Below are 27,742 nucleotides of genomic sequence, written 5' to 3'. Positions count from 1 at the left end.
AGCGCAAGCCCTCGAACTTCTGGCAGAACATCAGCAGGCTGACACCCTTTCGGAAGTGAGGGGCAGCTCCCTATTGTGCCTGAATCCCTACTGAGAAAGCACTTTAGCCATCTGTTCCAGCTGACGGACCCCCGGCTCCTCCATCCCTCTGTTTGCAAAGGATGGCGCATGCTCCTTCCTTCCCTATTTATTCTGCAGACTGACTGTACTTGAATGGGTCCGAAGTGGAACACTGTGTTGCGTGTTTTTGTGCCAGTCAAAGTGAGCCAGCCCTGCACAACACTCGGGAGCCATACAAACCCCCAGGAAGAGATCACGACAGGATGGAGCCTGAACTGTTTTTCATCTTACCCTTGTTGTCAGCTGCATCTTGAACCAATCCTCCCAGCTGTGAACATTATTGCTGTCTGACAACTGCCAGAGAGACTCTAGCCTTCAGCCAACTTGGCTGCCCATGCAGAGATGGCAGTTTGTCCATTCCAACACCAGCCTGCTTGGTGTCTACTGAGCATGCTCAGAACCATGGTTCATTGTTGCTGATGTGATGCACTTTTGGGGGGACTAACCCTTCCTTTTACTGCCCCAATTCCCGAGTTCATCTTCAAAGAAATGATCTTACTACACGTTTAACAGACTGATTAGCCTTTATTGGCACTCAGAGAAGGCAACAATGATATTGCTGTGCCCTTTTTCTTTTCCTTAGGTCAACACACCGCCGAACCATAGTCCGTTAAATGGTGCCAATCAAACCCACAGCATGAGTGAAGTACATGCATCTTGCAACCTAGTTGATTTTCTTTGAGTTATGTAAAAAAAAAAAAATGAGTTAGGAAAAAAATGTGCCTAAAATAAATACTGTTGTCAGCTCCTTAGACTCTTCCCACTGTCACTCTGCCATATTTCCTGGCCAATGAAAATGTTAAACGTTTGTAATGTGTTTATTTATGGCAAATACAGAACTGTGTATTTTGTAAGTTTGTAATCAGTCCTGTCAGATGTTGTTAACTTGATGCCTGTTCGTCTGTCTTTCTTTTTTTTGTTAACAAAAAACAAAGGCCAACATCTGCAAACTTAATTCCCTTAAGTTAAGGTCCTAACTCCACAGTTGAGCTCCTTCGTTCAAAATGGATGGATTTTTCCAAACCAGAGAACACGTACATTTCCCCCCCACACATATTGAGGTGTATTCCAGGTCACCTGCACCTTTGAAAAAAGAAATCAGGCCATTTATAAGGTGCCTAAATGTGGAATTAAGAGCTTAGCAGTAGGCATGCAGGTTTGTAAATTGTGGCCAAAAAGAATTCATTTAATCCTCGGTTAGTAAAAGGAAAGATTTGCCTTACAATAGTGAAAGAGTTAGAAGCCATAAGGACTGAATTCCATAGCTTAGAAGAAGTTGCAGCTGGTTGGAAGGAAAACACCCATTCGTTCCAGCGTGTTGCTATTGTGAGTAAGCACTAACTGTCTGCAAAGCTCAGAGTTCCAATGTTTGCTGATACTGTAGCTGACTGAAGTCTGGTTATCCAGGGATATCTGAATTCAGTAGCATGTACAAAAGTCATTCTTGCACTATATCTTTCCCCTCGCCAGGGGCTACATTTAATTTCATAAAGAAACTTGTAAAAATGACTTACAGCCAGTGTTTGTGTCTTACACGTACATGTCTGTTGGTGTGGTCCTCGTTTGGCCTCCTCAAAATCCTAGCTGCTTCTTTTCCTTGCTACATAGGTGGCCATGTGTCACTAGAGGCCACTCTGGAAGTGGCATCTTTCAAAGTCCTCCTGGGGATGGCATATCTGTCGAGAGATACAGAGGAACCTGGAAATATGCTAGTCAGTTGGAATTGAGTGCTCAAGGCTGCTAGTGGAATTAAAGGCCAGCTTCCAAATTCCTGTCCTATCCCTTGACAGGTTACAGCACTGAATTTCCTGACATCAGCCGGGCACTTCAAAGCAAGTGCATCGTTCATGATGGACCATTTCCCATCGATACATTGTATTTAAATAAGCTGCAGTGGATGCCTGAGCCCTGGATTTCTGTTTTGCCTCTCACTCCTGTGAGGAGAGAGATGGGAACGCCGTTCCAAGATGTAAAAAATTGCCGGAGAGAACTTATATGTAGCCATGCAGCAGCTGTATAGCCCAGTACAGAGACTGTCATGGGGTGTGGCCTTTCCGTGAACTTGCTGCAAAGTCACCACCCTTTGTAACTGCAGACACATGCCCAATTTCCTCAGGCCTAGGAGACCCCTATTTTGCAATCCTCTCTGTGAATGTTGAACTTTTCAGCTGAAGGACAAATCTCTGCACAAGGTAATTTTTTCAAGTTATGGGGAAAGTGTAAGGTTTAAATTCCATGATGGAGCCAAATTTCAAAAGAGTCCTCAAAATTGGTCTTCTGATTGTCTGGGCAACACAATTGCAGGAGCATAGTCTGTCACTTCTGCAAATGCATCTTCGACTACGGGTAAACAGGTCCCTTAGAAAACTTTACTATATTCAGAATAACATCCTCTGAAGACTATTGGTGTGAACAAACATTCCTTTTAATACTTGTTTGCAGTGTTGCCATAGCCGTGTTGGACCCAGGCTGTGAGACACACAAGGTAGGTGAGGTAATAGCTTTTATTGGACCTAACTTGATTATGACACTTTGGTTACCTTCTCCAGACCTGAGGAAGAACTCTGTGAAGCTCAAAAACGTGTCTCTTCCACCAAAAGAAGTTGGTACAAGGAGATGTTACACCTCACCCACTTCGTCTCATTTCTTTTAATAATCAGCTAGCCTAAGTGTACAGCAGGAAATATTTCATTTACTAATGCTTTGGCCTTTTGCTTCTCTTGGTTGCAATACCTGATGATAGTCTTCCTGCTGGTTTCCTCTTGCCCATCCAACTCTGTACTCCGACTCGCTATGGGAATCAGAACTAAGCTAGCTACAGCCACGTCCTAACACCAGGGCTGACTAGTTGGAGCACGTATGGTTTCACTGGCCACGAGTGGACATGGATTTTTTTCCTCAGCCAACCACTCTACTAGAACCCAGGCATAGACTTGGCCCCTTAACAAAGACTTGCTAAGAAGAAATGTCTATGCCAGCAGTTAGAGACCTACGAATGGATCTACCACTGGCCCGACTTTGTTCAGAGTAGGCCTAGATGGCATACTGATGAAAACACCTGCAGCAGCTGCTGCTGTTGAATGCTCAAGGCTAGTATGGTTTTTACTGAGCCTGTCTCTACATAAGCCAAAATCTGAAGCGTTATTCTCTACTACTAACTTGCCCTAGGGACACCTAATGTGATCCTGCCTTGGGCTTTTAAGTACATAGTAGACTGTAAACGCATGCCAAGGCCCTGTCTACGTTACGCCCTGTCTACATTTTCTAATCATGCCCCACTGCTGCTTATACAGGTGCCCCTGAGTTAGCAACCTAGGAAGCGCTCATGTAGCTGGGCTGCTGCACAGTTTTTTTTTTAAAAGCGTGTCCTGAGTAGGTCTAACGACCATGGTACTAAACACCACCAGCAGCCTAACACCAATCAGACCTGTTCAGCGCTGGCTTACCTGAGATTGTGTTAAAACCTGCAGCCATCACACTAGGGCCCCTAACGTTGCTAACACTGGTGGAGCTGAAGAAGCATTAGCAATGGTATTTTCAGTGAATGCTCCCACAGGGCCTCAGGATCTATGACTGGCATGATTACAAACCTTGTTAAGAAGTTGGGCTAGGTTGTATCTGCTCTAAACCCTCCATCATTGCTACCACTGCTAGAGGTGAATTATGTAGACCCCCCAGACTACTACAGCCACTTTCGAAATTGGCTTTCAACATGATCACAAGTCCCTGTAGGGTGGGGGCCTGAAAATGTGACTTCAGCCTAACGTTTTGACCCACTCATCATTCGCCTTGGTAACAATCCATTCCTCTGGGGTTAGTGCAGTAAATGTTCTGCCTGCTGCTTTATCACAGCAGTAACCATGTTACTGCTGCACCGGGCTTCATCTTTGAATACAAGCTTGCAATGGATGTCACATGAGTCATCGTTCCCCACACACGTACTGCCTTTGGGGTTCACGTGGCTAGGGAACTGAATCACATTTTAGCAATGGAATTACTTACAGAAATCAGGATTGTAGAAAAGGGCCCTTTATCCACCAATTAGAAGAGGATTCATGCTGATCTCCCAGTGTCCTAGTTCATTTAACTGAGCTGATGGTGATTTCCTGCCTTGAAGCATCCTTGCGGCATTCAGGTTGCCACACTTCACTCCACAAGATTATCACAGTCAGAGCTGGATTGTGTTGCAGAAACATTCAGCTTGACAGAAGGCACTGTTCTTTTTCTGTTTACCCTTCATGTCTGCATCTCTTCTCCTTTCCCCCTACCTCCCGCAATATGTCTGTTTTGATTGGCCAGGAAGAAAATAGGTTGGCATGTAAGTGATGATTTTCTGACCATGACTGTTTCATGATATATAGTCTGGGGAGCTGGTTTGTCCTGGTTTTAAACTCAGTTTTAATTTCTAAAGCCAATCAGCCTTGGGATGTAGGCCAACTTCGTACACTGGTATAAATTGCGGTAATTCCACTGAAGTATAGAACCAGTCAAAGGGAGAGAAGGAGTCTTGAAAACCAATTTTTTAAGTGATTTGCTGTCCTATTGTCCTCATAGACATAATCTGCAGAGTTTAACTGTTTTACTAGTCTTGGTTCACACCTAGTTAGCGCACACTACAACTATTTGTGAAGAGAATCCTTTTCTAGACATCTCTTTTCTAATAGGTGCCAAGATAGATTAGTGCCGCCAAATGATGTCCCTTTTTATGTATTGTATTGAGTACTTGTAATTTATTTCTGGTAGAGAGGGGTGTTCTGCTTAAATGTTTGCTGTCATTGGTAATATTTAAAAGTTCCTTCAGCTGTAATTTTGGCCTTGTAAGAAACATCAGAGCCTAGAAGCTGACCTCAGTTTAAGCCTAGCATTAAGGATACATATTGGTCACATTGAAGAAAACAGGAGGTTTGCCGTTGAGTAGAATCAGGGTTTAGCTCTATATTCAGTGGAGTTCCAGGATTGACAGTTGTATGATTGAGACAAGGATCTGACTCATTTTTTTCCAAGATTTCTTCCCATGCACCAACATGTGTATATACGATATAGCAAATTCATATAGCAGCTAATGGATAGAAACCAGTTTACGTGGACAGAATTTTAACAAGTAATTGTCATCCCTTGTCTTATTTTATATTCCGTAATAATTCAGTGTTCTCTAATCATACAAGACCTATTCCTTCATGAATGGACCATTGTGTTATCAGATACCTGTGTATTAAATAGACTGGTTTGCTATGATTAAAGTCAGAAATTTTCTCCTGCATTATTGGGTAAAGGTCAAAATGACACAATCATCCACATTCTCAAGGTGAGTTTTATTTTCTCCTCCCACCCAAGCCTGATACTTGGAGTATCAAGGAGTTGTCATTCAATGTACACTGCCAACTTTAGAAAAAACTGGGGTGGAGGGGGGAAGTGTTTGTATATACCCAGCAGATTTAAGAACATTATCTACTTTCTTAACAGTGGGACATGTTTTCTAATATATAAGCAACAGTTCAGTGGAAAGGAGTTGCTTTTTCTTCAAGCAGTCACCAATGGTTATTTAACATAGAGGGAGGGGGAAAGTGGTATGAACAATTATGCCCGAGATTGTTGTTGTTTGTATTGCAGTAGCCACCTAGAGGCCAGGACCAGATTGTGCTAGGCACTTTATAAACATAACAAAAATTTTGGCGATCCCAGCAGGGACCTAGGGGCTAGTCTTTCTCCTCCAGAGATGAGCCTAGCACCTTTGCAAACATAGAAATCTGTATTTTCACATGCCAGTCCTATCTGGACAGGAGCACCTGTCTTTAATGTCAGTGGCCCATTCAAGATTGAAGACCAGACTGCAGACCAAAGAGTCTACTCCTCCGTGTACTGCAAAACTGGGTTACTCACTTGAGAAAGATAAGAGGGATTTGGCCTGGCTTAGAATTTTTCTGAGCTGTTAACTTGGGAAAACGCTTGCCATCTGGTTTTTAGTGAGAAAATTCAGTGTGCTCACCAAGTGGGAACTCCCTGTCAGAAGCTACAGAAAAAATATGTATTAATATTAGAGTACAACTTTCCAGACTTTACTTTTGGTGAAGGGCAGGAGGGGGAATGGTTTAAATGTGTGAATTGGTTAAAAGACTGCATGAGAAGTTCTTGAAGTAGCCAGTGTAATGTGGACTTTGTGTGGTTACCAAGAAATCTCTCTTTTGTTTAGAGCATCTGACTGACTGATCTTCCCATGTCAGCTCACTAGCTGGGAATAACGACTATGTGGTCTGAAAACGTTAGAGTAGGTGCTGGAGTAGGTGCTGGAGCCTAAGCTTCATGGTTCCATAGGTTCACCACAACTTTTGGAAGATGTACTTTCAAATGAGACTTCCTTACCAGAGCAAATGCAAAGAAAATAATGAACTGATGAATTTCCATGGCAAATAGGACCTGAACTTTTAGATGAATCTGCATAGTCTAAGTAGTGGAGCTTTTTGGTTTTGTGCTGCGGCAGAAGAACATGGAAAAGACTCTCCCTCCTTGTGCTCTTGTCGATTTCAAAAAAGCATATTCCCCATATGTAAAGAGTCGACAGTTCCAATTGCTCAAGATGCATCACGCTGCAACACTTGCATCCCATGAATTGTGACCCTGCGATGCAGCCAATTTTGAAGAGTCACCACACAATTGGATGTCCAGCTTGAGGCCCGTTGGGCCCGTGACTTTGAGAAGTGCTTCACTTAATAATAGCTGTGGTGTCAGGAAGTCGGGCCCCAAGGGGTCGAGTTGGTCACCCAAGAATGGAGGCAAATAAAAGTAAGAGGCACTTTTGACTAACTTTGTGACTTTATAAGCAGAAATTTCCACTCCCAGTTTAGTAGTCTGGGGCGTTTGCTGTTACTCTATCCTCTCTGGAAAACTAAGGGTTTTAATTTTGCGAACTGAAGAAAAGTATTAGGGCCTGAGGTTGTCCCCACTGAATTGCTGTTCGGTGGCAGCAGGATTAGATCCTTTACTAGCAGTGGAATTAAGTATGTATGGCAAAGCACTGTGGTGGGTTATATTTTCAGTGAAACTTCCATTATATTGATTGCCTGGGATTCACATTTTTTTTGTTTTAATTAAAACAAACTGATCCCATGAAATAGATTGCTTTGTGCCAGGGCTAATGCAAATATCAAAGTGCTAACACATCCACAATATCAAAGTGCTAATTTTACCATGTTGTTGCAACTACCTCTGTTTGCATTGCTAATGAGGATTATTGCATCATGTTAAATGTTTGAACAGGGAGTGTGAGATTGCAATAACTTTTAGTGCTCTAAGAACAGCCCTTTCTCATAGACTTTAAGGTCAGAAGGGACCATTATGATCATCTGGTCTGACCCCCTGCATGCTGCAGGCCACAAAACCGTCCCTACCCCTTCCCTGGACTCTGCTGTTGAAGTCCCCAATCCTGTGTTTTAGTGACTTCAATTGGCAGAGACCCTCCTGCTAGTGATCCCTGCCCCATGCTGCGGAGGAAGGCGAAAAACCTCCAGAGACTCAGCCAATCTACCCTGGAGGAAAATTCCTTCCCGACCCCAAATATGGCGATCAGTAAGACCCCGAGCATTTAGGCAAGAGTCTCTAGCCTGACCCCTGTTAGCCATTATATTATTTACCTACCATTGCTTGGTATTCCTTGGCTACTATGTTTTACCATTAAACCATTCCCTCCATAAACTTATCTAACTTAATCTTAAAACCAGACAGGTCCGTTGCCCCCACCGTTTCCCTCGGAAGGCCGTTCCAATATTTTACCCCTCTGACGGTCAGAAACCTTCGTCTAATTTCAAGCCTGAACTTTCCCACGGCCAGTTTATATCCATTCGTTCTCGTGTCCACATTAGTACTAAGCTGGAATAATTCCTCTCCCTCCCTTGTATTTACCCCTCTGATATATTTAAAGATAGCAATCATATCCCCCCTCAGCCTTGGTTTTGTCAGACTAAACAACCCAAGCTCCTCTAGTCTCCTTTCATACGACAGGTTTTCCATTCCTCTAATCATCCTAGTCGCCCTTCTCTGCACCCGTTCCAGTTTGAGTTAATCTTTTTTAAACATGGGAGACCAGAACTGCACACAGTACTCCAAATGAGGTCTCACCAGCGCCTTATACAACGGAAGCAGGACCTCCTTATCCCTACTAGATATACCTCGCCTAATGCATCCCAAGACCGCATTGGCTTTTTTCACCGCCACGTCACATTGTCGACTCATAGTCATCCTGCGGTCTACTAGGACCCCTAGGTCCTTCTCCTCTTCCGTTACTTCTAACCAATGCGTCCCTAACTTGTAACTAAAATTGTTATTAGTCGTCCCCAAGTGCATCACCTTACACTTTTCACTATTAAACTTCATCCTATTTCTGACACTCCAATTCACAAGTTCATTCAAGTCTCCCTGCAGAATATCCCTATCCTCCTCCGAATTTGCAACGCCTCCCACCTTCGTATCATCCGCAAACTTTATCAGCCCACTCCTGCACTTGGTTCCAAGGTCAGTTATAAATAGATTAAATAAAATGGGTCCCAAAACCGAACCTTGAGGCACTCCACTAGTAACCTCTCTCCAACCTGACAGTTCACCCTTTAATACGACCCGCTGCATTCTCCCCATTAACCAATTCCTTATCCACCTCTGGATTTTCATATCGATCCCCATGTTTTCCAGTTTAACCAATAATTCCTCATGGAGTACAGTATCAAACGCTTTACTGAAATCCAGGTATATTAGGTCCACCGCATTTCCCTTATCTAATAAGTCCGTTACTTTCTCAAAGAAGGAGATCAGATTTGTTTGGCACGATCTGCCCTTCGTAAAACCATGTTGTAATTTATCGCAATTGCCATTAACCTCAAGGTCCTCAACTAGTTTCTCTTTCAGAATTTTCTCCAGCACCTTGCACACTACAGATGTTAAACTAACAGGCCTGTAGTTACCCGGATCACTTTTTTTCCCTTTCTGCTCATATTTCTGCTTTAAACACTCAGGTCTAATCCTGCGCCCCTCTTCACTAATTGCCCAATGGAACCTAATGGGACCAAATATAATTATTCCAACACAAAGATGGTCCCTGCCCCACAGAGTTTGCAGTGCTAAGTGGGGCTGCAGGATCAGGCAGTTCGTAAGTAATGGATTAAAGAATAAGCTCTTGAGTTGATAACTTATTTTTAAATTAAAATCTAAGTGTTTGGGACGCCCATGTGAGATGGAATGCTTTATTTACCTAGTTGGGGGTGGGGGTGGGGGAATCAATTCCTCAAAGCAGCAGAGAGAAAATCAGTGCAACTCATTTCAGTCACCACTTGCTGCAACTCCACCATTTCATAATTTCATTCCAAAGTGAACCAAAAACATTACTTGGCAGGAACCAAAGTGTCCACATCTGCATTTCCATCACATGCTGCTTCAGAGGACTGCTGTGTACAGGTTCCGTTTTGCGGGGGGGGGCTGGAGGAGGGTTGCGTACAGCATATTTAAAGAGTACATTTCTGAGCCACAAACTCTATTTCACTTGTGTTTTCTGTGTTAGCCGTTGCATAATTTCAGACTCATGAGAAGCGAAAGAATTCTGGTTTCCTGGCCTGGCTTATACCCACTCACTATCCAAAGCTTGCAGTCTCCTTCCTGCTGTGGGATTAACATCTCGCATCACATTTAATCCTTCTACCCCATCTCCTGTCTCCTTCAACAATCATGAGCTGTGATATAAAAAAAAGCATGGCTTTGACAGGGACTGTGTTCTGGTGAAGGCTGCTTGTCCTGCTTACTTAGGCTAGGGCTACACTACGCTATTCGCGTATTTTAGGTCAACTTACCTGGCTGTGAGGATGGCGGCGACCACTGCTACTCCCCTGTCAACTCCGCTTCCGCCTCTCGCTGCGGTGGAGTTCCGGAGTCAACGGCAGAGCGATCAGGGATCGATTTTATCGCGTCTACACTAGACGCGATAAATCTATCCCCGATAGATCGATTGCTACCCACTGATCTGGGGGTAGTGAAGACGTGCCCTTAGATTCACTGTCATTTTTGTCCCTGCAACTACTTTGTACTTCCCCCAGTACATGGTGGGCTGTTATTCTGCAGCGCTCTCTTAGCAATGCAGCTTTCTGCACTGTTTTAGAGACCAATGGGTGGCACATGTATGATCCTTGACCGAGACATGTACATACCTCCATGTGCGAATGGCTGTTCACATATGCACTCATGAAATGGGACATGAACAAGGTGTCCACATTTCCACCTGTCCACTTTCATACTTTCCACACAAGTGGCCGAAAACCAATAAACCAAGCAAACATCAAAAGGTGCCTGTGAATGGGGGACAAAAGGTGCCTGTGAAAGGGGGGCAATGATTCTGTTTGGGATTCTCCCAGAGTTGTTTACCTAGAGGGACAAAGGGCTGCTTGCTTGGTTCCATGATTCATCCCACGACATCATACCGTAGCACTGCAGTTGTTGTCAGCAATGAAATCACTGGTTTCCTACAAATGCTCTTCTCAGCAAGGGTTCTGGAGAGTGATCTGCCCAACTGAAAGCTATTTGACTTTTTAATTGCAACACCAGTGTTGCCGACTAATTTCTGTGTGAGGGCTGACAGGCACTCAGGGCATGGCTACACTTACAGATGTAGAGCGCTTTGAGTTAAACCAGCCTTCAGAGAGTGCAGTAGGGAAAGCGCTGCAGTCTGTCCACATTGACAGCTGCACGCGCACTGATGTGGCCACATTAGCAGCTCTTGCAACGGCCACAGGGAGCAGTGCATTGTGGTAGCTATCCCAGCATGCAAGTGGCTGCAACGTGCTTTTCAAATGGCGGGGTGGGATGGGGTGTGACAGGGAGTGTGTTGTGTGTATGTGGGGGGAGAGAGTGGGTTTTTGGGGGGCTGAGAGCATGTCAGCATACTGTCTTGTAAGTTCAGACAGCAGCAGATCCCCACTCCCCTCCCCCGCCTCTCTCTCTCTCACACACACAGCACTCCACAGTAATGGTTGTTTTGTCTTGGAGCAGATAAGCAGCCGGCTTTTCAAACGGAGGTTTCAAAGGGCATATCCAAAACAATGACAAGAGTGGCCACTTGACTTTAGGGGATCATTGGACGTTTCCGGAGGCTGATCAGAGTGCAGTGATGCAACACCTCGTTCACATGATGCTGGGGCGCTCCAGTGGAAGCGCATCAAATGTTATTCTACTTGCCGAGGTGGAGTACCAGAAGCGCTCTAGCCGTGCCTTGCCAGTGTGGACTGGTAGTGAGCTAGTGCGCCCGGGGCTGCTTTAATGTGCTGTAATCGCAAGTGTAGCCAAGCCCTTAAAGGGTTAATGTTGCAGGGCTCACTCTACTGAGAAGTACTGCTAACTATCCATGATAAAGCACTTACCTCTGTTCTAAGACTGCGCAGATGCCCCTCGATGCTCCCTGCTCCTGTCTGCATAGTGTCACAACTGGCTGGATCCTACTGCCAGACACAGGGGAGAAGCCCCCATTACAGGCTGTGTTGCCAGGGCTGAACTGAAAGAAAGAGGCAGCATTTCCTCATATACACCATGGGAGAGGAGGTAGGCAACATACAGCTGAGATCAGGCCAAACTCCAGATCAGGAAAGCATGGAGGGAACAGTGACCATACTGATGAACATTCCATTAAGCAACACCCACAGAACATCAGCAGGAGTCTGGAGAAGCAAATACAGATACAAAGAGGTTCAAAGCAAAAAAGCTCAAATATAAGATGACAACCCAGAAGGCTCTGGAAACAGACAAGCAAGAGCAGCCTGAAAACCACACGAGGAAGATAGACCAGGAATTCCCAGCTTCCTCAGTGAGCACGCCCAGAGAAACAGAACCCCTAACATCACAGAAATCATGCAGCTAGTCCGAGCAGATGCAGGTGATGGTCTCTGAGAGAACAAGGAAGTGAAGATAGCATTCCTGGGTGAAATGGCCATATTGGACACTGATACAGAGCTGCCTGATCCCTGGACTGGTGAAAGAGAACTAGAGAGAAAAAAACAAAACATCCGCAATAGAGAATGTTAGAACTGATGGTGCAAATGCTGAGAATTAATTTTTCCTCTATCATCACAATCTCACTTTGGTCAAGAAGTTCTAAATGGAGAGGCAGTCCTGGCTATAAGGTGTAAAATTTTAACAGCAAGACTAATTAACCATTGGAACAATTTACCAAAACTCATGGTGGATTCTCCATCACGGACAATTTTTAAATCAAGATTGGATGTTTTTTCTGAAAGTCTTCTCTAGGAATTGTTTTGGAGAAGTTCTCTCGCCTGTGTTATACAGGAGGTCATAGTAAATGATCACAATGATCCCTTCTGGCCTTGCAATCTAGGAATCTGGAACATCAATTAAATAAAGCCCAAGAGGAGGAGGAGAAAAAGGAGAGGCCTAGAATCAGAGAAAAGACAATCTAAAGAAGAAATGAACTATCTAATTATAATAATATTCAGGATAATCCTCTCAGTAGGCTCGGGGATCCAGGTAGTCTGCCCCATCCTCCAGTAAACTACAGCATGGGACCTTGTTGAGCTTTTCAGTATTAAGTGTTTCTAAAGCTTAAGGGAGGGAGATGTGCCAAAATTCTGTAGGTGTCGCTACATCTGCATCACTTCCAGATTATTGCTTATAAACCACTCACAGCTCGGTTATAAGCCAGATGTGCTTCCCCCTTGCTCCCCTGCACTTCCACATCAGGGGCCTGCCGAATCCTGGACACACAACTTTCAAACACTAACAGACAAACAGGAATCCAGCTGCCCAGCACAGCTAGTTCCGGAAGGACATGGTTTCATTTGCCCACTAATTCTTCTTTCCATGCAAAGATGTGCCACTTTAGCAACCTAACCCATAACATGACTATTTGAAGCTGGCAGGAGGGGTTAATCATGACACTACAGTATTACAAGGAACCAAGGAAGATCATGTAGCACTCTGGGGAAAGCTCCTGGTCAAAGTTCACAATGCCATTTATCCTCTTAAATTCCTCTTTGCCTCGTACCCCCTCTTCTGGAATGCCTTCAAATCACTCCTGGGTGGGAGCAGCTACTCAGTGCTGGGTTGTGGTTGCAGCTTTCCTGGTAAATTCTCTCATTATCTCAGCCGTTCAACCTACCCCCTTCCTGTCTGTCTGTTTCAATCACCTGTTTGCCATGCAGCCTGAGAAAGCTGTCTTCATTAGGTGTCTGCACACCGGCTAGCACAGTGGGCCCCAGCCCTCAATTGTGGTTTGGAGATAATGCTGGAATGTAAAACAACGCCTGAAGGTTTATTGTATACCCAACAAAAGGTTAAACTCCCTAAGAATGATTAAGTGCCAAACCCACCCACACAACAAGCCCTTGAAAGCAACAAGCTGAGGGAGCCTACTTTAACACCTACACATTGATTAACCAGTATGGGGCCTGGTCTACACTGAAAATTTAGATCACCCAAGCTACAACGCTAAATTTACCCCCCTCTCCCCCGAGTGTCATAAGCCTTGGCTACACTTGTGAGTTACAGCGCTGTAAAGGCTCCCCAAGCGCTGTAACTCACTCCCTGTCCACACTGGCAAGGCATTTCCAGCGCTGCATCTCCGTGGTTGCAGCGCTGCATGTACCCCACCTCTCCGAAAGGAATAGCGAGTATTGCGCTGCGGCGCCAGTGTGGCTGCCCAATGCGCTGTGAATGGCCTCCAAAATTATTCAGCAGTATCCCACAATGCCTGTTCTAGCCACTCTGGTCATCAGTTCAAACTCTACTGCCCTGGCCTCAAGTAACCCATGTGACCCACCCTTTACATTCCCTGGGAATTTTAAAAATCCCCTTCCTGTTTGCTCAGCCCGGCGTGGAGTGCTATCAGCGAATCTTTCCAGGTGACCATGCCTCCACGCGCCAAGCGAGCCCCAGCATGGAGCAATGGCGAGTTGCTGGACCTCATCAGTGTTTGGGGGGAGGAAGCTGTACAGTCCCAGCTGCGCTCCAGCCGTAGGAATTACAATACCTTCGGGAAGGTATCAAAGGACAGGATGGAAAGGGGCCATGACCCCCTGCAGTACAGGATTAAAGTGAAGGAGCTGCGTAGTGCCTACCACAAAGCCCGCGATGCAAACGGCCGCTCGGGTGCTCCCCCAGCAACCTGCCGATTCTACAAAGAGCTGGATGCGATACTTGGGGTTAACCCCACCTCCACTCTGAGCACCACCATGGACACTTCAGAGCCGGTGTACGGGGGGGGAGGAGGAGGAGGAAAACGGGAGTGATGGTGGTGGGCCAGATGGAGACACCCCGGAATCCCTGGAGCCATGCAGCCAGGAGCTCTTCTCAAACCAGGAGGAAGGTAGCCAGTCGCAGCGGCCGGTACTTGGTGGAGGACAAACAGAAGAGCAGGTTCCCGGTAAGCGTTTTTTTTTTTTTCAGGAAGGAATTTTTTCAGTGCGGGCTCTTTGGGAGAGGAGGGTTAGGCATGCATGCCTAGATACGGAATAGTGCATTGATTTGGTTTATCACATCGCAGTAATTGGCCTTGGTAATCTCCTCAAATGTCTCATCCAGAACATGTGCAATGCACTTGCGCAGGTTTATCAGGAGAGCCAACCGTGGTCCTTGTCCCAGACAGGCTAACGTGTCCACGCCACTGTGCCGCAAGGAGCGGGGGGATCATTGCTGCTCACAGGCAAGCTGCATGTGGGCCAGGGAGGAAGCCGCATTGCAGTAGAAGATCCTCCCTGGCTTCCCAGGTCACCCTCAGCAATGAGATATCGTCCAGGACGAACTCTTGTGGAAAATGTTGGGACAGTGTTCAGTGTAGGTGCCCCCTGAAGCTGTTGGCTCTCCCCAAAGCACAGAAACCCAGAGGACAGTGCAGCCCTGAAACAATCAGTCCCCCTTACTCACCATTTTGAGTCTCCCGTGGGATATGTGTGCTGTTTCCGACGGGAAAATTATGCTATTGTGTAGACCCTGTGTGTTTTCTACTCCTTAAGTGGGGGTGGAATCATTACTCTGTCTGGGATAAACAATGATGCCTCTGTTAAATGTTGCATTTTGCCTATACAGCTGCATCAAGCTTGAGACCTCAGCCATCCCTCTTATCGCCTGCTCAGAGACTGCAAAGACTCAGGAAGAGACCCTGAAAAAGCAAAGAAGACATGCTGCAAGAAGTGATGCAGCAAGCTATTAAAGAGAATGAGAAAGCACAGAACTGGAGGAAGAGAGAAAGCAGGATACGCCAGGAAAATGCAGTGCACCGGCAGCAAAGCACCGCGCACCGGCAGCAAAGCACTGATAGGCTCATAAGCATCCTGGAGCGCCAAGCAGACGCTATCCAGGAGCTGGTAGCCATGCAGAAAGAGGAGCAGTACCGCAAACGCCACCCCCCCCCCGCACAACCCTTGTCCCAAAACTCTTTCCGTTGTGCCCCACTGTCACCTCCAACCCACTTTCCCCAATTTCCGTGTTCTTCACGCCACCCGCTGCCTCCAACACCAGTATCTTCACCACCCAGCCCTGAAAACCACGAACCTTACCCTCTGCACTCAACCCCCATCACCATGCAGTCTAGCTGGCCTGAAGTGCAGCACTCACTGCACAGCACACCAGACAGGACATACGCGAATCTGTGATTGTACTGTTCCCCACTCCACCCCCTTGTTTCTTTTCAATAAATGGATTTTTTGGCTTTGAAAACATTATTATTGCATAAAGTAAAAGACTCCTTAGCCCAAGAAATAAACAGGCACTGCAAGTCTGCTTGTCTGCTTAGCAAACACTGATTCCTAAAGATTGGAACTACTGTACTTCACTCCCGTCCAGGGCACCAGATATCACTGCTGGTTTTCAGCCTCAAATTGCTCCCTCAAGGCATCCCTAATCCTTGCAGTCCTGCGCTGGGCCCCTGTAATAGCCCTGCTCTCCGGCTGTGCAAATTCAGCCTCCAGGTGTTGAACCTCAGAGGTCCATGCCTGAGTGAAGCTTTCACCCTTCCCTTCACAAATATTATGGAGGGCACAGCACGCGGATAGAACCGCGGGGATGCTGTTTTCGGCCAAGTCCAGCTTCCAATATAGAGATCGCCAGCGGCCCTTTAAACAGCCAAAGGCACACTCCACAGTCATTCAGCACTGGCTCAGCCTGTAGTTGAACCGTTCCTTGCTGCTGTCAAGGCTCCCTGTGTAGGGTTTCATGAGCCACGGCATTAACAGGTAAGCGGGATCTCCAAGGATCACAATGGGCATTTCAACTTCCCCTACCGTGATCTTCCGCTCTGGGAAAAAAGTCCTGGCCTGCATCTTCCTGAACAGCCAAGTGTTCCGAAAGATGCATGCGTCATGCACCTTTCCGGGCCAGCCTGTGTTAATGTCAATGAAACGCCCACGGTGATCCACAAGTGCCTGGAGAAATACCCCTTCCGATTAACGTACTCGGATCCTAGGTGGGGTGGTGCCAGAATAGGAATGTGCGTCCCATCTATCGCCCCTCCACAGTTAGGGAACCCCATTTGTGCAAAGCCATCCACTATTTCCTGCATGTTTCCCAGAGTCACGGTTCTTCTGAGTAGGATGTGATTAATGGCCTTGCAAACTTGCATCAACATGATTCCAACGGTTGACTTTCCCACTCCAAACTGGTGGGCAACCGACCGGTAGCTGTCTGGAGTTGCCAGCTTCCAGATTCCAATAGCCACTCGCTTCTCCACTGGCAGGGCAGCTCTCAATCTCGTGTCCTTGCACCGCAGGGTGGGGGCAAGCTCCTCACATAGTCCCATGAAAGTGGGTTTTCTCATCCGAAAGTTCTGCAGCCACTGCTCGTCATCCCAGACTTCCATGACGATGCGATCCCACCACTCGGTGCTTGTTTCCCAAGCCCAAAAGCGGCGTTCCACGGTGCTGAGCATGTCCGTGAATGCCACAAGCAATTTCATGTCATACGCGGCTCGATAGCATCGTCGGACTGCTCACCCTCACTCGCACTGTCACTTTGGATCTTAAGGAATAGTTCGACAGCCAAACGTGACGTGCTGGCGAGACTCGTCAGCATACGCCTCAGCAGTTCGGACTCCATTTCCTGCAGACAGATCGCGCTGCACAGAAACCGTTGAAAGAGGGCGCCAAAGGTGGACAGAAACAAAGGGATTTCTGGAATGCGAAGTGATGCATCATGGGGCATTGGGACAGGACCCAGAATCCCCTGCACCCACGCCCCCTTCCCACAACCCACAGCGTCAGAATGGGAAAAGGTGCTCTATGGGATAGCTGCCCATAATGCACCGCTCCCAATAGCGCTGCAATTGCCGCATATGTGGCCACAACAGTGCGCTGGGCAGTTGTCAGTGTGGACAGACTGCAGCGCTTTCCCTACTCAGCTGCACGAAGTCAGGTTTAACTCATAGCGCTGTACATCTGCAAGTGTTGCCAAGGCCACAGTTAAGTCAACCCCTGGTCTAGACTCAGCTAGGTTAACAAAGGTATTCCTCCATCCACCCGACCTAGCTACAGCTGCTCAGGAAGGTGGATTCACAACAGCGACAGACAAAACCCCTTCCATTGATATGGGCAGCAGCTACAGTGTGGTACACTACAGTGGCATAGCTGCAGGCTGTAGCATCTGTAGTGTAGAGCTGGTCTTGATGACAGACTCACCTCCACCAGGAGCTCCCTCTCTCCTCCCATGTACTGCCCTGCACACAATACACACACTCTGTTCATCTAACTCTGACCTCAGCAACATTAACATTTGTGCACTAGAGCATCCAATGCCTTATTTGGTCATGGGGAAATTAGGTGGTAAGTTCGCTTCAGTTGACTGCAGCATTGTCCAAGCCTTTGTTTTTCTCTCCTGGCCATTACAATCATATAATTATTCCTGTGTTAGCCTCAGCTTTAGGCCATGAGGGTGGCTCTGTGCCTGACTGCATCCTAGTGCTATAGAAAGTCTCCTGCTGCTATTTCTGCATTCAGAAGACTGTCTCGCTGCTTGCTCCATCAGTGCAGTATAGGGATTTGAACCAAAGCATAAGTGAGAGGAGGGGTAAAGATTGGAAGTTACTGCTCCATCATTTTAGTCTCTTTCCCATCCCACTCAAGCAAGTGACTTCAGAGAGGCGATTCGTTTTATAAGCAAGTATGTTTATTAGGTTTCTTAGCCTATACAGTGGCTGGTACCTTTACCAACAGCCTTATGTTTCTCTCCTCTGGTCCAGAAAGCAGCAAGCTACTACAAATGACTGCAGAACAGCTGAAGGTAAGAGTCCAAACCAAGCAACAGGGTGACTTGACATGCTCTCAGCAGATATCTAACTACATGACTTGGCAGCCTAACATTTTTCAGGTCCACTTTGTTTGGCAACATTTAGTTGGCCAAATAGGAATAATAGTTGTAGCTGACAAGTTTGATTCACCCATCACCAACAGGCCAGCAATACCCAGCATGACAATACAGGTAGCAGAGAAGCTTCTTATGACTACCAGAGACCTCTAAGTATTGTGTAAACGCTTGTGATCGTCACATGACCCAGGTTCTATTCCATTACATCTGAAGCAGCATAGCTAATGGCTTGATGTGACCCTGAAATAGGCAAACAAAAGCATCACACTTGTGCTTGGATATGGGCTATCTTGCAACCCATGTGCAAGTTGTAGCTACTCTATCAGGACCTAGCACCTATTTATTACAGCTGAAGCCTCTCAGGGAACTAACAGTTGAGGCCTTTTGTTTCCAGTTTTCTTCCAGGCTTTACAAAAGCTGCTAGATGGTTTTTACCAATTTTCACCCAAATTTTGGACTGGTCAAGTAAGTGAAGATACTGATTAGGTTAAGAAAAGCCAGTACATTAGCTAGGTGTGTTTAGGTTAATAATAAATTAGCTGAAGTGTAAATGTGAGGCTATGTCTTAGGCTAAGGCAATGTAGTAGAAGCTACACACATGCACGTGCATATAGGTACTGTGAAAGTCAGGCTGGGATAGATGCAAGAGTGTGATTTTTATTATGTTTATTATAATTTTTGCATTTTGTCCTAAATAGACACCTTTATTTCTTTAAATTACACTATGCCATGAATCCATAGGGAATTGGCTCCAGCAGCTGTTTCTTTGCCATTGGTTCTCTCTGGGTGGAGAAGGCTGGCGTTTCAGTTTAAATCAAGTGTCTTTTTCCTTTGCTTCCTTTTTCTTCTTTTCATTTTCTTTGAGAGAGATGTCAGCCCTAGAATGATAAAGGCCCTTTCCCCTATAAGCTGAGAAGGGGTTACCTCAGGTCAATTAGGGATACCTGAGTCCAATGAAGGGCTGCCCGAAATCTTTAAAAACCCCTCTTCTGGTGTGGGAGGGAATGACAAGCTGCTGCAGGTCTAATAGCAGTACTGTGAGAGGCTGCTGCTCTCCAAGGTGGAAACAACCAAATGGACTGCCTGTGTAGGGGAAGGACTGACAGCCAGGAACAACAGGACAACCCCTCCCCCACACCTGCCTGCCCGCCCGGGGAAAGGTATCCCTCTTTGTTTGTAAATTGGGTTTTTTGTGTTTGCTGGAGGAGCACTCCTTGAAAATACCGATAAGAGAACAGAGGGGGAAGGATTTACCCCAGAACCCTCCACAGCCAGCGGGGGAAGTGCTAAGCCCAATGAGACCGAGGTGGTGCCTTGCCACAGTTAGTACTGTTAATGTACTGTACAGTTCATTAAATAAGCAACAGCATCAAACTGCTTTTACTTTCAGTACTTTTTTCTATGTGTTGCTTTTTTCTGTCCTCCTGTTCCCTAATATTTACCCAGGGAACATTAGTTTTTGAACAGATTTTCACCCTTTTTTTCCCATTTTTGTAACAGTGATAAATTCCCAGAAAATTTTAAAAATAAAAACTGAGAACAGTGGGACTTTCTCCTAGTGAATATGTCCCCTCTGAAACCACTACAAACCAAGAAGCAAAGGCAGTGATTGTTCGCAGGAGTGGTCACCTCCCACTGTTAGCTGACTTGTCCGTCATCTTGGCAGCTGGAGATAAGGATCTCAAAGGGAGGCATACATTTTTACTGCCTATTGGAAAATTTAAACCCCAAAGGTTCTTGCCCTACTGCTGGTGATCACTGTCCTAGCAGTTTTCAGACTGCTTTTTTCATTGACTGCTATCCAAGCTGCACAGAGATGTTTCTAGAATGTTGAAGGCTCTTTGTATCTTAATATATTTAAACCTCAGCCAAAAAATAGATTTTCCTACCCTGGCCATTACCCAGGGGAAGGGGGAGGGAAGAGAAACCTTTGCACTAAAGTGTTTGTTAATTTATGAGATTGGGGGGAGGGAGAATTAGCATAATTGCACATCACCGCCTCCCCAACCTCCAAATACAATTCAGGTTCTGGTAGTTTTGTGGAGGGATTGTTTTCACTAGTTTTTTCTCTCTCAAGTTAGCTGATTGACAATTAACTCAATGCCATTGATGTGTTTGTAAAAACTAGTCTGGACTCTCCCCACAACCACCCAAACATTTGTAGTTTACCCTATCCATTGGCAATCAATTAACTGGAGGTAAAATCTTATCAAGAAACATCCTAGTAGAAGTTAAATGCCCAGCCACAGATGGGAGGTTTAGGCTGGTTGATAACTGCAAAAGTACATAATGAAACAGGGAACCCTATGCAATTTTAAAGTCCAGACAACTTGCACTTGCAGTAAGATTTCCATGGTGTCGTACTACCTTCCCATCTCTCTTCAAATCCATGTTGCTCTGATGGAGTATTACTAAACTATTTCAGGTCAGAAACCTAAAATAAATACTGATCCTCTTATATGAAACATTATACGCCAAAGTCATAATGTTCAAGTTTCACTCTTTGTCTTGCTTCCTGGCCATGAACTGAGGAATGTTTACAGCCACCTGCCCTCTAAAGGAAAAAGGACTAGACTAGCGGTCTTTATCACTCCTACTTGTGAATTTGCTTGTGTGGAAAGCCTAAGAGAATAACCTAATTAATCCTAAACTTCCTCCTACTCCAGGCTTATTGCCTTTAAGAGATCACTGAATCCCAGATACAAGACAAACACTAAGACATTGTGAAAATGCATGTGCATTTCATTGGTTTCACTAAGCTATACAGTTACACATTTTCATTATACTCTAAGGACTCAATTGTACCAGTAAGGCAGAGATGTCAAAGGGGATGACATGGAGCTACACCAATCCTGCTTATACAGGGAAGTTTATTCCCACTCTGCTAAGTGAAGCACTTCATTGTTTCTGGTGGCCGGGCAGATTTCTCTCTTCTGCACCCAGACCCCTTTTGGGCACCAGGCACACCCAGGGCTGAAATTAGGGAGCAGTACCTGCAATTGTGGGTAGCCCTTGGCAGACTATGGAGCCAAATTACTCTGGACCCAACTGGAGAGCTAGAATTCTAGCAGGGATTCTATTAATCTAAGGCACCACAAGAGAGTTTATTTGTATAAGTGTAGCTAACTGATGGAAGGGAAGAAAATATTCAGCTAATAAGTACAGTAACCAGCAAATTGATAAGGAAGTTATTCTAACATGTTACATTTGTTATGCTGCCAGTCAGCAATTAAATAATAAAAATGTGACCAGCGTTATTAAAAACAGAATAGCAAGAGACCATAATAAGCAACACAAGTCAATCTTTATTGAAAACTGAATACATAACAATTCTTGTTACAATAAACGTGCTTTTAAGAATTTAAATCTGAGCTCATCTACTCGTTGGATTGCATAAAAATAAAAAAGTATGAATTTACACATAATTGAACTGGCTCAGAATGGAATCTCCACTCCTTTGTGTGTTGATGCAATAGTTCAATGCAGAAGTGAGTGATGCTTTAAAACTTATTCTGGAAGACAACATTTACCTAAACTTAAAAAAGTACCAATATAACTGCTTGTAAGACAGTTTTAAAAAAAGTCATAAAAAAGGAAACCTGTGCCTATTTTGTAACAAACATGGAGAACTATTACTGGGGCCTCTTGTACTTCTGTTGCATGCACTCCCCCATCCCCAAAATCGTAGATATGAGGGCAGCCAATAATAGCACTACAATAAAAAAAATCATTAACAAATCCGTTCTACTTGAAACAAGTCTGTACAGCAGCCAGCTAAAGAAGCTTTCCCAGTTTGCCTGTTAAGTCCCAAAAGTCACAACAGGCCTGGGAAAGTGACGTTCACTTTTTTGATGTTGGAGCTTCAGGTTATAAACTGTTCAGAATATTTGATATTACAAGTGGACTCAACACTGTGGTAGTCCAATAATTCCAAATGTCACATTCAAGAGACAAGGGAAGAGATTTCTCCCCCAAACACCCCAATTAAGCATTGTTCCTCCTCCATGCCAGCCCCCTCCTCCCCTCAACACTAGTGGCCTCATCACATCTCCTCCCTACACACTCACAGGGTAAACAACACCTGCTGGGAAGTCCTCACTAGCTTAGAAGAGGAAATCTTTGAACAGGCCTGAACATTCTGAATGAGGCATGTTAGTGAAAAATGATCCTACCCCAGTGCACTTTTTCCTTATTAACATTCACAACTGTGTGTACAGAGGCTTACAGTGGGTAAAACTTATCTGCTTAATGCTTCCTTAATTAGAAATACATGGACAAGTTTAATTCTTCCTTATGTTTTTTAACAGGTTTTCCATTAACAGAATGCATTTTAAACTGGGGATTAATGGCTTGTTTCAAACCTCCAGAAATAGTAAATTATCCTATAGTGACACCTGCTGGAGAAGAGTAGGCATAAAATGTGTGTAAAGACACCAGCCCAAGCTTCTTTCTCTGGTTAGTTTCAAGTTATGCAAATAACAATCAGGAAATCTGTCCTCTCTTCCCAGAAGTTTAACTGAAGTATCACCTCACTGTTTCTGTGCCTATAAGTGAGGGTTTCACATAAAAGGTATTTTCTATTCTCTTATATGGTCTTAAACCTACAGTTAATGATTGTGTCAAAAGATTGCTGCACTTCTGGCAAAATTAACATGTTTAAGGCCAAAACTAATGGTATCCAATACTGTGTCCAAGCACTGGGGGAGCTATTTGGAGTCAAAATTCTGAACATTTTTTTGGCTCCGATATGGTAAGTGGCCTATTCTCTCTGTAGACATTAAGCTAGATTGCTCTGTCAAGACTAATCAATGTGGAGTACCCTGTTATACATATCTGTACCATGAACTGTAAGTCAGAAAACACTAAGACATGGTTGTACTTTACGGGGCTTTTCAGTGGGTGAGGTGGCAGGAGGAAGGACTTCAACTGAATCCCAAATTATGAACTTTTGTCATCTATCGCTGCATCTAAGCCCTTAACTTGCATAGTACACTCAAAAAGCAATTCTGTACGTCTTCTAAAACTTCAACAGGAAATGGTTGGTTAAAATAAGTTTATAAACAAGATTTAAAATAATGAAGTAGTTCTATTTCCTTCCTATTGGTTGGTTAATGATCACACTACAGATTAGGGCTACCAGCTTCTGATGCCAGTTATTTAGTCATTTTCAAGAATGACTTGATTTCATTGCTATATTTAAGAGACACAATCAGATGTTACCAACAGGGGAAACTCCTCAGCCTTAACAATACTTTGTTTAAATGCAACACTTGAAGTTAGATCCAAAATTTACGTTAGACTTCTCTTATATTATTGCTGTAATAGCGGTCTTCAATTACAGGTTTAAAGTAGTAGTATTTTTATTCTATTCTATGAAGCTGCCATAAAAGTTTCAGAGAAGCTTGATTTGAACTGGTTTCTACTGCAGTAGAGCCCTTTCATTTTCTTGAAAGCTCCAATGCAGCCAGGTACTGTGTCTATGTGTGTAAAGCTATACAGGATTTTAAATAGGGAATGTAATAGAAAAATCAGGAGAGAATGTTTCATAAGACCGACCCCCACCCCACTGTGTAATGTATGATTTTTATCACCGTTTCATATCCATGCTTTCCACTATTTGCAACAAAATGCCATTAAGATTGTTTATATACACACCACCCCCTCCCCCACCACTGTGCTTTTGGTTACTCCCTTACACTACTGGAGAACAGCTCAAACCTCCCATTAGTTTATATCACATCTGGAAGGTGCCATACCTTTTGCAAGAAAAAAGGTATAATTTCCCCTTTGTGGATGAATCCCATAATGCAACTTAGAAAAAAGTGCTCAAGCGAGACCCCCTAAATGTTATGGAACAGTACTATTAGGAAACAACAATTCCAAGGAAACATTTAGGAATCTGAAGTCAGAGCAAATATATAGGACTTTATATTCTTTCCATAACTATTTATCTAACACAGCATTCATGAAAGTTCTCTCCTAGGGTTTCAAAGCTTTGTTATCGCTGGGAAACAAGACTGGAGACAGCAAAGCTTAAAACTTGTTCTCTATAGCTTCTCCCCAAGACAGCATTGTTTCACACCTCACAAGTATTTTTATTAAAAACATACAAAGACAATGAAACTCTCACTCTAAACTAGCTAAACTGCATTAATGTTCACTACAGCCTCTGGAGCACTTGACCAGTCAATGCTGCAAACCTACTACACAAATGGAATTGTTAAACAGACTTGAACAAAGCAGTACAGATTCAAATCGTTTGTTTGGGGTAATTCTCTGCTCCATATACAAATATATGGAAATCCTTAAGCTGTAGTAAGTGCTCATGAGTAAGTTTTAAAGTACTTATAGTTAACACCATAGTTATGTTAAAGGCATTAGCAATAAGGGGTAGTCTGTTTACAGTGATCCATGCAAAATAATCCTAAACTTTATAAAACAAAACATGGAAGTAAAAAAATACAAAGAGTGCTTATTGTAAAAAATAGTTACTGAAGACTCTAACCTCTAATGGGCACTCAGGTTGCATACGCCTCCCACCAGGGTAGAGTATGGGAATGGCAGCATTAAATCAGCACTGATGCTACCCTGAAGTAGCTGCCAAACCTGTAGAAGGAGCAGACCACTTCAACACAAAACCCAAGTCGATACACAACTTTAAAAAAAAATTATTTTTGGATGGAAATTAGACTACAAACACTACAGCCTGACATACCTCTATGTAAACTCTTAAAAGGGAACAACATTTTATAACCATTTACCGCATAATTTATTGCAGGCAGGATGTATCTGGAAAAAAATTGCATCTTACTGGAATCATAAATCAGGCAGGTTTCAGAAAAACCTTGATTTTGTTGTGCAATATCAACTTTAAAAATTTAAAATCTTTCCCATAATGATTTTGGTATACAAATGGGTTCCAAGGCTAGCCCTTTATCCCCACAGCATTTGCTTTGAGGTACTTTTTAAAAATTGAAGCTGCGAGCAAGAATACCAGAAATGACTCATTGCAATGAAACACTAATCTGCAGTCAGTCTTAATTTGCATGCTTTCCAAGTGCAATTTAAGAGGTAAAAGAAGGAAAACCCAACAATTACATCAACAATTTTGTAACCAATGAATGACTCCTACTATGATCAATTACTTTTTTTTTTTTTTTTTTTAAAGGAAAAACTTTCTGAAATCTCTACATTCCAACAGCCCTGCTATACTGCACCCATAAACCACATTGCATGTAATACAAGCTAAAAGGAAATTGTGTTAAAATGGTTTGTTCCCCTTTAATACACTTAACAAGCACACAAACTTTCTTCAGGATAACATGTAGTTGAACTCCTCCTGTTGGTTGCAGAAAACCCTAGCATTTCTTACGTATTAGAAAAGCAAGCTGCGTCAACTGCACATACATTTTCAGCTGATTAGAACATTCTTTAGGAAAAAACAGAATGGATTTCCTGGATTGAAGCCAAAGAAAATTTGATTCTATCACCATGTATTTTTTTCAGGAGCCAGAATTCATTTTATATATACATATATGGTGTTACCACCCCATCTAATGGCGCAGATTTGCCTTAAGGATATGGGCAGCTTGGAAGGCTGCTTTACTCACATTTTTCATTAACTGGCCACACAAAACTTCATTCACCATTCCATTCTGATCCTTAAGAATGTCCACGTAACACTGCATCCATATAATAGAAATGAAAGGGTAAATGTGGTAAACTAATTCCGTGCAGGATTTCTACAGCTCATCAGACTCGATTTCCAGTCACTCCAATTTGCGTTAGCTGAATTTAATTAGAAAGGAATACATCACTTAAATAATTTTTTCCCCCTTTTATCTGGCAAGTCCATCAACCCAAAAAGGTTGAAGCAGTTATCTGATGTATATTATGGTATTCTATAAAGAAATTCACTTTCACGATTCTACCTTTTAAGACCCTGCATATGTTACAACAGTGCATTAGCGATACAAGTTGTAAAATACTTTTCAGTTCCTTTGGATTTTGCATATGGTTTTTGCATCAGTCACTGCATGAGCAAGCTTTGTTTTTTTTGTTGCTTTTTTTTTTTTTTAACATGCATTCAACTAGATATGGATCAGAATAAGTTTATACTCCCTTTTTATCATTATAATTAGCTAAAAAATTGCAAGACAGTCCACAAAACAGGATTTGCTTTAAGACTAACTGCTGGAGTTCCAAGATGTAAGATATGCAGCACTGGAAAAATCTTCAGTGATCTGGAATTAGTAGTGTTTAGCAAAGTGTTGAAAGCATTCAGAAGAAAGAAAGTCCTGGTTGGAGGCATGAGGGCTTCAGCACCAACTTTTAAACCTCAATTACTTGATTGCATATCTCCCATCTTCAAACCTACATTCAGAGAGAAAGAGGCAAGATAGATACTCATAACTATGTTTTACTTTAACCAAGTAATATCCCAGAATCTAGTTTAATGCTGCAAGCTCTACACTGTTATGCATTTAAAATAGATTGATTTTTTTAAAGGCATAAACTATAACCTAATGCTACTTTATAGCAGTTATGCTGTAAACCCACCATCCACTCACAGCCCCTTAAGTCACCAACTGGGGTGAATCGGGGGACAGCAGCTTTTATTACTAGAATATCTTACGTTGACTAGACTTTTTTTAAAAGGTCACTGACAAACTATTTGATTTAAAAAATATTTGTTAGCTTTTGAATTTTCCCACTGAGGAATTTGTAGCACACTCAAGTACTTAGTACTTCACTGCAGCAATCCTGAACACAAGACCCTTTGTTTTCCTCACACATCCAACATCCACTGAGGTGTTATATTTAAGTAGCTTTGGCAGTGAAGAGATTTTCCTACAAATTTCATACCCCAAATGCTATTTATAACATGATTGCTGGCACAGATTTTGCTACAAAAAAGGATTAGGTTTTCGGAAGCAAACCCCTCAGTGACATTCCATGGACTTCACAAGCAAAAGGGAACAGACATTCCAGATTTGCCAAAATTAGGGTTACCATATTTCAACAATCAAAAAAGAGGACGGGAGGAGCCCCGCCCTAGCCCCGCCCCTGTCCTGCCCTAGCCCCGCCCCTTCCACTCCCTCCCACTTCCTGCCCCCTCAGAACCCCCAACCCTCCCCCCACGCCTTGTCCCCTGACTGCCCCCTCCTGGGACCCCTGCCCCTAACTGCCCCCCAGGACTCCACCCCCTACCTAAGCCTCCCTGCTCCTTGTCCCCTGACTGCCCCCTCCTGAGACCTTCCCCACATCCTAACTGGCCCCCTAGGACTCTACCCCC

The 27,742-nt window shown here is 44.0% G+C and overlaps 2 protein-coding genes across 4 annotated transcripts in view; one reads left to right on the top strand and one right to left on the bottom strand.

Moving 5' to 3' along the window:
- LOC117882592 overlaps positions 1-1,629 on the top strand; it is a 353,010-nt gene extending 351,381 nt beyond the window's left edge. The window contains 1 exon segment of the mRNA XM_034781083.1: positions 2-1,629. Within this exon segment, the coding sequence (XP_034636974.1) occupies positions 2-94 (93 nt within the window). The 3' untranslated portion in view covers positions 95-1,629.
- A 20,103-nt stretch (positions 1,630-21,732) lies between these two features.
- FAM168B (family with sequence similarity 168 member B) overlaps positions 21,733-27,742 on the bottom strand; it is a 32,244-nt gene continuing 26,234 nt past the window's right edge. For all 3 annotated transcript variants that reach the window (XM_034780821.1, XM_034780823.1, XM_034780822.1), the window contains one exon: positions 21,733-26,820. The gene's annotated coding sequence lies outside the window, so the exon portion shown is untranslated. The remainder of the gene's footprint in view (positions 26,821-27,742) is intronic.

This window comes from Trachemys scripta, chromosome 9, assembly GCF_013100865.1.
Source record: "Trachemys scripta elegans isolate TJP31775 chromosome 9, CAS_Tse_1.0, whole genome shotgun sequence".
In the NCBI taxonomy this organism is placed as follows: domain Eukaryota; kingdom Metazoa; phylum Chordata; order Testudines; family Emydidae; genus Trachemys; species Trachemys scripta.
The sequence above is the reverse complement of the archived record's forward strand: the minus strand, read 5'-3'. Positions and strand labels throughout refer to the sequence as shown.